The 11,691-nt window shown below is 32.9% G+C and overlaps 1 protein-coding gene across 1 annotated transcript in view; it reads right to left on the reverse strand.

The window, feature by feature from the left end:
* The window catches only part of LOC104531295 (cilia- and flagella-associated protein 47), a gene marked incomplete at both ends in the record, with an annotated part of 74,806 nt that extends 67,234 nt beyond the window's left edge, over positions 1–7,572 (reverse strand). Inside the window, 4 exons of the mRNA XM_010176145.1 lie at positions 2,182–2,235; positions 3,165–3,315; positions 6,855–6,967; positions 7,438–7,572. Coding sequence (XP_010174447.1) covers positions 2,182–2,235; positions 3,165–3,315; positions 6,855–6,967; positions 7,438–7,572 — 453 coding nt within the window. The remainder of the gene's footprint in view (positions 1–2,181; positions 2,236–3,164; positions 3,316–6,854; positions 6,968–7,437) is intronic.
* Positions 7,573–11,691: the final 4,119 nt, after the last annotated feature.

Consider the following 11,691-nt stretch of genomic DNA (forward strand, 5'->3'; position numbering starts at 1 on the left):
ATTATACACATATTTTAATTGAAAATTATTTTCTAAAATGCAATTTCTACCATGATCCTTACTAAGTTAAATGATTGAATAATCAATTCATTCGCATTTGAAGAAAAAAGCTCAGCTAATTTTATTTTGCTTTTGTAAATAATAAATCTATTAAGATAGAGAAAATTGTGATTTCCCAGATGAGCCACAAGCAGCTGCTTCACTTTAGTTTTTCCTGGAAGATTTTTATCTTCTTCCAAGTACATTATATTGTACACACATTATTTCCATTCTTAGCATTAGATAATCCATTGACCTACTGGTAGTCATTAGTCAAGAATTGTGTTTTAGTATTACTGTAAAATTTCTGTTATATGGCACCAGCACACATAATTCATTAATTTAACCCAGATTTATGCATTTTTTTTGCACTCATAGACAGTAAAAACAGAAAGAAGACTACAAAGTACCTAGTGAAAATATAAAAGCCAACGTCAACTAGCTCAGCACTAGCTATTGATTGGAATTCAAAGTTTTCAGTAATGGTCATTTACACCAGCATTAGTTGATTCTCTGCCCAAGCATTCCATCTGCCATTTAAAAAATAATAATAATAATGACCATTACTTACTACAGTATCTTGTATTATGGAAAAACTTTTCTACTCTTGGGAGAGAAATAGCTGCGGTACTTTACAAAGAAATGCAATGGACAATTTTAAAAATATTCAACTCATTTTTTTAAATGAATTACAAATGTTCAGTAATCTTTAAAATGTGTATCTATACATAAGTATTAAAAGATAGGAACTGTAAAAACCAGAAAACATTATTTGGTTGATGGAATGGGTAACATCTAACAAATAGTCAAATGCTAGACAAGGGCTAGTTTAAGGTATAGAATTTGCAGCTTTTGGAACTCTCACATTTGCTATAGGTTTGACATGAGGTCAAAGAGATGTTCATATTTTTAATTTGTATTTTTCTTAAATCATACTACATTATACACCCAGTTTTAAGATTTCCACCCCATTTTTCTGTAAAATAACTACTTCCTTGGTATTACAGTTGCATTTCCTAGTGTTATGTGCAATTAAGCAATGTACTCCCTGATGGAACACTAGATGGTTCAAAACACTGGAAACTTGATACAAAGTATCTTTTATTTTAGATTACTGGTTCAAATGTTCAGGAGTTGCCCAAATTGATAATTACTTCAAGTAGTTTTCAAGTAGCTTTTCAATGATATGCATAAAACCAAGTTACTTCATCATTTTTAATCTATTCTTTCCAAAAGAGTTATCCACATCAGCCTCACTGATCACCTCAAGGACTTCAAAAAAAGACAGAAGCTAAATAAACTCATATGATTCCCACATAGGAAACCTATGCCAGAGCACATTGTTCAAAAAACATGCAATGTTCCAGCAGTGAAAACAATCATCACAGGTGTCTCTACCAAATCTATTCAGTGGATGAAAGAGAAACTTATTTTGCAGCCTGTGCAACACGTATATTAAACAAATCAGTAAAACAAGCTAAAAATGTTATGGAAAATGGTTCTTGTAAATAAATGAACGACAGGAACCAATGCTTAGTTCTGCAGACTAAAGACAAAATACGGAGTCAGATCACATAAATAGATTTGAAAGGGGCACAGCACTCTATTTCTTTTGCATTAAGGAAATCACCATTTCTAACTGAAGTTTTTACATCTATGATGAATACAAATGAAAAATTAGATTAACTGACAGTGATGCAAGCCCCAAGGCAAAAGCATGTTTTTTTCTTTTGCATGCTTAATAATTGAAACAGCAGGATAAAGCAGACTGGGGAAAAAATAACCAAGTATTAATTAACATGGTTTGTTTCTCTTTGGAATTCTCCTGGACCTCAGCCAAACACAAAAATACAAGCAAGGTTCATGAACTTCATTTGATTAAAGCTCTAGCTTTATTGTTTACACTGAGATGGATTCCAATTAAGGCTTATTTGTCTTCTTTATTCAATATTATAGCTTCCACTTTATAGTACTTGTAACAATTTTGGTAATGTAAATCCCTATATTTTAACCTCAAGGTTTTACATTTTCAAGGAGAAGAACATTATAGAAAAGAATAGATAAAACAGCATGATCATTAAAGATTTGTCTTTACAGTATTGTCTACCTGAATATGCCATCAGTTGTGAAGGGATTAGTTACATTTAGGATAACTTTCTTCAGCTCATAGCATGGAGATTTGCATTTTAATATATCCTAAAAGAGAACAAAAATTTATATCAGTATGAAGAAGTTTCAAAACCACATTCACGTACAATACATAAACAAACAGGAAAATATTACAAAAAAGAATAGAACTGTGTGTTTGACCACGGGTGACTACAAAATTAACATAATTTAAGTGGTAGGCTTTGTTGCCAGCAAAAAATAGCTAAAGTCTATTTCTTTTTAAACATGCATTAAACTTCACCATGATTTAAATGTTCTTCTAAATGATAGCACAGGGCCAAGAATCAAGCTATGTTTTTTCTTTCTTATGATTACACAGCCTCTATTTTTTTTTCTCTTCCCCAACCCTCCTTTCTAACATCAGTGTCTATTGCTGTGGTATAAAGAGAATCATGTAAAAAAACAGAATTGCATAAACATGATCTAAGTTCAGAAGAGGATCTATCCAGATCTGCTCAATGAATGCTTGCTAACAAATGCTGAAACACTTGCCTATCTTTGCTCTGACTCTTTCTGGGATATATCTTAAATCTAAAGACTGTCTAAAGTTAAAAAGTACAAATAAACCTAGCAACATCTAACAAAAGCTTGCTCGCCCTCTACATCTGACAACTGAAATCACTACGCTGAAAGGACATATCACCACTTCTGCAACGGAATTTCCAAAAGCATCCATATGCTGACAGGTTTCCAGATTTATTTTCAGAGCAATCACTGCAAAATTTTAAAATTTATTCAGGATCTAAGTTTGATTTACATCCTCAGGAATCAGATGTTCCTCTGGGCTTTTCTCTGCATTCACACAGGCTAATATTGGAAACTGAAAATTTTAGGTCAAAGGCTAGTGCTGATGGTAACTCACATTTTTATTCTTGCCTCAGTTCACTTTTGTTTGATACAATGTACAGATGAACAATATTTTTTTGACAATATTAATCATACACACATAAACTTACGGCAGGTCTAATATGCTTGACTTCAGATTTCAGAGAGAATGTTAGTGTGGCACCATGTATTCCACCCACGGTCTTTGAGATCAATAGTAACACTGCTTCAGCAGGGCGCAGAAAACGACTAGTGAATTCCACATTTATACTCATTTCTCTCCTAGGCAAAATAATAATAATAGTAATAATAATAATAACAGTTTAAATAGTTAGACACAAATTTGTGACTCAGAAATGTCATTTCAGGAGCACATTTTAGAGCATTTGTAATGGAAGGGGGCTAGAAAAGAAAGTCACTTGTTTCTTCCAAAATATTTTGTTGTAGTTTAACTTTCTGCCTAAAAGCACCTTAAAACACTCCAATAAAAGAACTATAGAGATATAAAAAAGAACAATATTGAGTCATTATTTCTTTTTATGACCTCAGCATGTAGCTTAATTTTTCATCCCACACACACACTAGCACATAAAGTTCTCTTTCCTTATAGCATTACACTAAGTTAAGAACTGATTTGCCTTATGCTTCCCAACTTGAACAGGTTTTTGTGCGTTAAACAGTCAGAAATCCTATTATGCTTGTTGTGAGGCAGATCTAGATGTTCTTAATCAAATCCTCACTGAAGATTGAAAGAGAAATGAGTAAAAAACCTTTCAGAATAAGTAGTAAAGCTGAGAAATTAAGAAGTGGAAAAAAACCACAGTTCTCTCATACAAGCAACAGCTAAAGTCTCTGATGGGAAAGGGAACTGGAGAAGGGGAGACCACATGGAAGGAGATTTTAGATTAAGTAAAGGTAACTTGATTTTCATTAGTCCTGCATTTAAACAAGATTAATAAGAAACGTTTAGTGGTTGAAGCTCGCACTTTGAAGTTCTCAAAATCAAGTTCTCTATATATGAAGTCTAAGTGACAGGAGTCAACATCTGTAAAAAAAACCTATAGGAGTTCATCAAAAGAGTTCAGTAAGAACATGATCAAGGGTGATTTAATTCTTCCATTTCTAACAAAGTCCTTTTCCACAGACTTACATGGAAAGCAGCAAACATGAATGAGAGAAAAGAGGAAAGAGGGATAATATAGGAACTAACACTTCTTATTATATAGGAAGGTCATTAATTGAGTTCTCAAGGGTCTGTGAAAACTGGAAAGTAGGGAAGTTTACTGTTGTTCTAAGTTGCTTCAAGTTGTAAGGATAAAGATTGACAGTGCAGAACTTACTTAAAGTCTTCCAGCTCTCCAATCCAAAGACTGACAAGTTTCAGTTTCTTTAGCCTCCCTGTCAAGGCTACAGTTCATCTTTACAGCTGTAACTGCCTGAACTCTCATGAGTGAATGTTCTCTGAACTGCTAATATTTCCCTTGGCCTTTTTTCCTGAAACTTTGGCAAAGCAAGCTTTACAACTTGACTGCAGCCCTGCAGCAGGCCTTCACAAGGCAACAGCTTTTATTTTTAAGTGTTTCTTGTTTATTAGTTTATCTAAAGTACCTGTTGTTTCAGGGGGGGTAAAGCTGCCTATTATCAAGCTAGCTTGCAGTGAAAGATGAACTAATGGTGAAGGCATATCCATATTTATATAGAATATTCATAAATTCAAAAGGAACAATTTTAATTCAGGGGAACAAGAATGCAGAGATATCTGACCTTAAGTTGTCCGAGCCATTACAGATACTCAGAAAGTTTTATAACTCCTTTTTTCAAACTAGAACTCCTGTTTTCTGATATAGCAAATATACTTTCCTAATTTTTAGTGATTTTTAACACATTGATTTATCCTCCTCCAATCTCATATTTATGGATTATTTACTTCTAAAAGTAGAAAAAATAATTTTATTGTGAAGTGCCTCTTTCTAGTTATTTTAGTATATTTTATTCCTAAATAGGTTGTAGTCAGTGATGCTAACATTCCCATCAAAAAGTCACTGCATTAAGTTTTACTGATACACTCACATCAAATTTCTTACTGAATACACTGAAAATTCTCCCTCAATTTTTATTTAGACCATAAATATATTTATTTTTCTCTGTAAGTCTGTTACAAGCCTACCTCATTTCTGAGCTTCTCTGAGGGCATTCCTTCCAAAGAAAGCAGAATATTCTCTCCTATAAATCCTCTAACAGTTTTATTTACCTTATATAACTGAATAGCAATAAGCCCACACATAATCAATTAAACAGAGGTTTTGGTTTATTATTCACTCTACTATAATTTCCAAACCCACATATGATACTATGATCTAATATAAAGCACTTACAAGACTCCCACACATCCCACCAATGCTTGGAGTTCTCAAACATTTCCATCAGAATATTAAGATAGCTATTAATTACAAAGAATCTAATTTTCATTTTGTGAACAAGATTACAAGTAAGGTTTAATTATGATGACTGCAGAGGTCACCCCTGGATGACTGGCATTTCCACAGGCTTTTATTTCTATGCATTTTTTCATGCGTTTGTTGCTTTATATGTCAAGCATCTCAATGACAAGGTTGTACACGTTTACCTCTTTATTGGTGAAGTGAAAATAGCCTGACCTTTCAGAGCAACACATGATATTTACAAGGATTACATTCTTATGTTAATCCTTATTTGAAGTAACTGCAAAGAAAATGGAATCACACCAGCCTCATAGCTCACTGAAAACATGGCATTACTTGTTGTCCCTTTTGCATATATTTACAATAAGCATATCATCTAATACTAAAATATTGATCATCCTTAAAGAGTACTGTATTTATGTTAAGTCCTCTTGAATTTGACAATATATATTTGAAATTTTTCTTCTTCTTCACAGGTTATTTTCATATGAATGAGACCTTTGTTTTCCTTTTTACAATCTCTAATCCATTTTATCTGCAAAGGAATATCTTAAATAGTCTTGTAGTCTAAACTAACAGCCAGAGTCACTGCTACATCCCTCTTGTCTTCAATAAACAGGAATCAGTGAAATTCCTTTATCTAGTCATAAACTCACATAGCACAGAAATAGCAAAATGTACTTAGTGAACAAAAAGAAAAAGATGGTGATATACCATGAGTATTTCTGTTACCAAAAATGAAAACAACCTAATGTTTTCCTAAAATTAAATCTCTCCAAGATCCTTCGATGGCTTTCAGAAATGTAACATAGAGAAATAACTACATTGCAGATGGGAGGCTGGGGCCAAAACGAAGCAGTCTTAACGCTACTAGCAAACCTGTGTCATGGTCTCTTAAATTCCCAGACATTCTTCAGTTAAGAATAAGAAATAAAACCTGAAATCTTAGAAGAAAGAATTTTTACCTGCTCATGCTTCCACAATGCATTGATGTAAAAAATATGAACCAAGTTCAGAGGAAATATTTCAAATTGGAGAAAAAAATAAAATAGAAGAACAGCAGATCCAAACTGAAAATTAAAGCTTTCAATATATTGAGACAAAAATATTTATTGGTCACAGACGACTCCTCTAATTATCTGAAGGCTTGTATTCTGCTCTTAAAGCTCTATCGAGTTAAACTGCAAGTGTCCCACTGACAAATTACTCTGGATTTATTCTAGGCTAAGGAGAAAAAGACTGATCTTTATAGTGACTAATTTTGTCCTGTTTGTAGTTGAACACATTTCTAGTGTCCCACCCCTATTAAATTAGTAGATTTATATTTCCATATTGCTAGACTTATTAATAATGCTAAAAAAAAAAAAAATCATTACTTACTTAGGGGCAATGGTGACAATGTTTCCTTTAGGTAATGAGAAATCATCAGCATCTCTTCCTACAAGAATAGCATTGTAGATCAAAGTTTTATTGCTTGGGTTTTTCAGACGCACCTATCACAACAACAGCAAAAAAATCAGCTTATTTTTATTCAAATTTTAGGATATAAACTAAGGATATAACAAAATAAGTACTAGGTAGATCATTTTTCTTCCTAAGGAGTATAGAATTCCCACAGACTGTCCAGCCTCAGTTTTTCTAAGTTCTCTTTTTGCATTGTATACTGCAATCCTATGCCTGTTAATCTCTTATTCCTCTCTATACTTGATCTCAGATTTGCCAGATTTGTAGATTTTTTTCTGTGCTTACAAGCATAGGGGAAAAAACAGCAGCAGAAGCCAGGATCTCAAGCCGAAAGAGGGAAAAAAAAAAAGAAGATATACGCTTCTATATTCTATATTTAGTAGCCAAATGACATGAAACCATTCATTCTTCGTTGTAGTATACATATAATATAAACATACATCTATATAGAGTGTTTTAACCTCGTGAGGCTACAAATCAAATGTAATGGTATCAGTACCTGTTTAACAATAGTTGTATGGAGAGCACCTGTAAATTCTATAGTCTTCTTGGGTAAGTAGTGAGGGAGAGTTTCATATAGGTAGACACACAGAATAAGCATCATAATTGGGTTTGGATCACAGATGTCAGTGGCCTAATATTGAAAACAAAAAAATAAAAATAACCATCTATTCAGTTAAAATTTTGCTTGTACAGTTTAGAGGTATGAAGACAAAGAACAAAAAAGTTTAAGGTAATTCTTACTATAAAAATATTTTCAACTTAATTTTAAGAACTGGATTAGGCCCATAGCTAAGATTACTATGAACCTTGCCAGTGCACAAAAAAACCTAATTCTTGAAGACCACTGATATGCTCTGGTAATAAACCTAGGCCAAAAGTTAAAACCACTTTTTTTCCCCACGGTTCAGATGTTAATTTTATTTAAATGAAGCATAACAGAAAAAGCAAGTAAAATTCACTGATTGGAAAAATGTATGTCTTTATTATATTTTAAGAAAAATATTTTAAAATTTTTCAGTTTACTATGTAAAATACCATATCAAATACTCCTAGATACAGTCTTGCAACTGTTTATGAACACATTGTCACCATTCACCTAACAGCTATATCGTTATTTTTATTGAAGATGCCAAAATCCCTTACAAAAGGTAGCAAGTATTACTGTGTCTTAAATATTTGATTTACAGAAATGAATTTAAATGGCAACTGCAAAACAAGTCAAAGCTTTAGTCCTCAGCAATTCTGGTAAGTCATTGAAAAGAGAGAGGTAAAACTCCTTCATCAAATACATGAACTTTTCAGAAGGCTAATCAAATAGTAAAGAGACTTAATGATCTAAGTGGTTACCCAAAAATACAGGCAGGAAAGATCTGGCTACAGATTTAAACAAATAAGATTCTGTACTTCCTAAATCAAACTAATTAAATGGAGTATTTTAAAACTTCATGCTTAGTAACTTACAATATGTTATTATAATAAAGTTGCGTGTAATATACTAAATAAACTTTTACAACTGCAGTTCATTTCTCTCCTGAATTACCTCTCCTGAATATCAAGTCATACCAAAAAAACCCACACACCTGGGAGTAGATTTAAGCAGCAAACCACTGCATTAACATGTCATCCTATTAAAAGGTGTTTTTTTTTCATTCAAGACATTTTGCTTGGATCCCTCACATAACTGAGAGTCATTCAATACAGCAATGTTTGAAAAAGACCCTCCTTTGCCTAATCCCTAGAAAGTGACTAGCATTCTAAATCCTCTCACCTTACAGGAAGAATTTTGCCTAATTCTCTAGCAAAAAAATCTGACCTATTGTGCTGTTGCTGATTGTCACTGTCACCCTCTCTAAACTGCTTGGATTACTTCCGTGTAACTACAGGTAACCTCATCCCATCACTCTAGAATCAAGCTTTCTTCTTCGCATGGTTTCATCATATCATGAATTTGCAGCTCTAAACCACCCAAAGAACAGACAAAGCACATTTTTATTTATTTTAATATTGACCTGTACATTACTTAGAAGCATTGTATGTACATAAAGTCAATGTCTTTTAGATCTGCAGGGTCATGTGAGAAAGCAAGTAAACAGGTATAAGGCACTTTTAAATCCCAAGACTTTTGTTATGAATCAGCTGTACTACTTGTTTTTTGAACTTACTAAGAACTCAACAACCTCCAGGAGATACTGCATATTCAAATACATTAGCAGTAAGGAAAAAGAGCTTTCTCTATTCAGCAACTAGAAAGTTTTGCATTCATTTCTAAGGACATGAACAAACAAGTCTCAAATGATATTCTGTTGTAGCACAGGTGTACGTAGGATATCAAAGACTACATCATTTTTGCACTGTCCTTGAAAACAAACAAAAAAAGACAAACTAAAGCAAAAAATGTATCTTAAATAGCATGCCTTTTTTGTTTACCTGGAAGAGGTATGAAGGGCAATACATAACCTATTTTATTTAGAACATTGGTTTTATTTGCATCAGTTTTAGTTACAACATGGGTTTTATTTAGAAGCAAGTATACTATAGGGGACCTGAATCTGTCTCATAAGTGCACACATGGCACACATTGGTGGAAAAAGGTCTAGAAAAAATGTCTGTAGCTTGTAGGCAAAAAGGGAAATCAAGAGTTGCATAGAATTAACAGTGTGTTCTCAATGTTCGCTATCATCCATCCTCCAGAAACTACTGCAAGTAATAAAACCTCCCACTCACAATGTTAGCCCATAGCTAATCGGGTTGAGTTGGTAACGGCACACAGATCTCTCCAGATGAGCAAGAGTCATATCAATGACTGCTGCATAAGTATAGCTTCCATATATATGAAAATCTCTCACATGCATTGTAACACAAATGCATTTGCTGACTCAAGACTAGTAATCTATTGGTAAATCCAGTATACAGTTTCCCTGTGCCTACGTACTCCCCTCAAGCAGAGCTGTATAAGGAAGGTCTTGTAACATAACCTGAAAAATCAGCAAGCCTGCAGCTTACTAGATGTGAAGCAAAGACTCATGGTAGAAGAGTGTACAGTGATACTGTGAGATCCCTCATGAGAATAGGGCAACTCTGAGATTATTCCAGCTGTGGCAGTACAGAGACAGAATGTGATACTCTAATGGAAGCCTTAGTTATCTTTTCTGGTTAAGTTAAGAAAGCAGTAAAAATGGTAATATGACACTTTTGAGGAGGTCAGATTAATTAAAAAATTAAAAGTAAATAAATACAGTCCATCTTATAAAATATGACATTAGTTGAACTATATTGAATAAGGAGGGCAGGTTTTTGGCACAACCACTTTTGTGAAATATTTTTTAAAATTTGCTCTTTTTATATTAAAAAAAAATCACTCGATAACATGGGTAAATTTTACTGCCACTGTACTTTTTAGGACCAAACCCCCTTAATAGTAAACTATGAGAATAAAGTTGTATCAACTTAATTATCTTTTGACACTTTGTCAGTAAGGACTCATTTTCATACTTATTGTTAATACTATTAAAATTTCCAGGGACCTCTAAAAATAACAAATATTCCTATACATTAATATTCCTTCTACAAGATATATTATACCAGTTTTTTGCAGGACTACATTTTCATCCCCCAGATTATTTTAGTTTTATGACCAACTATATTCTTGTCCTCAATATGATTAAAAGATGTTTATTGCTTAAATGGAGCATTAGAGGAAAAAAGCCCTTTAAGTCTTCTTTTAATTGATTCTTATGAGGCAATTTTCACAATGAAACATCTATTCAAGAATCTCAATACTCTCCAGAGACTAATCAAGGCAACAGACACCATTTCTAAAGTAGCAGGATGAAGGAAACAGAGCAGCTATTTAGTCAGTCATCTGCTCTCTGATGCAAGTCTATGTAGAAATATAATTTGCATTAGTTAATGTCTCACCTTAGTATATATTTGCTTTGAATGGGAAAAATGCTTCACATTTAGATTATAACAACAAAAAGTTGAATTTTTTTCTAATCTAATAAAATTCTTATATAAATTATATTTTCCTCTTCAGTGTTAAGAAGATAAAATGAAGAATAAAAATACAGATTATTGAAACATCTGAAAAAAATACGACTTCATTAAGTGTTCCCATATGTCCTAAAACATGAACAGCTATAGATACATGATTTGAAGTTATGCCTTTCTCTCTTTTCCATTCATATTTCTCCAAGGCTAGAAAATTGGTTTTGGATAATGGATACTTAAAAACTTTTTTTTATCATTTCTGAGAACAGAAAACTCTAGCAATAATAATAATTTAAAAAAAAAAAAAATGGTGGGAGATAATAAGCCTAAAATAGTCAACTCAGTAAAGCAACAGCATGAGAAGAACCAGTCCTATGTGGATTCCTATTAAGAACCTTGAAATCAAAGTAAAAAATTTATTCTCATTATCAGAAACATTTGGATAATTACTCTGCTTCCCAAATATTTATGAAGAGAGCTTGGGAAAAGACATCACATTTATTAGCCACATGGGCTGAGAAAGGAGAAAACTTTTTTGCCTCTTCTGGACTGTCTTTAGTGCAGCAAGAGTGATATGTAGACATATCTATCATCTTAAATATCTGAGTAAATCTTTATTTCCAAGCTAAAGTTTTTATACTACAGTATATATTGCAGTGCTGCTACAAACCAACCAGTTCAACTCCCTAATTACTAAAAGCTCGGGATACAATAAAACACTCTGTAAAAAAGTAAATATATACTCCAAACAACACAACTT

This window comes from Antrostomus carolinensis, unplaced genomic scaffold (genome assembly GCF_000700745.2).
Source record: "Antrostomus carolinensis isolate BGI_N321 unplaced genomic scaffold, ASM70074v2 scaffold2989, whole genome shotgun sequence".
NCBI lineage: Eukaryota > Metazoa > Chordata > Aves > Caprimulgiformes > Caprimulgidae > Antrostomus > Antrostomus carolinensis.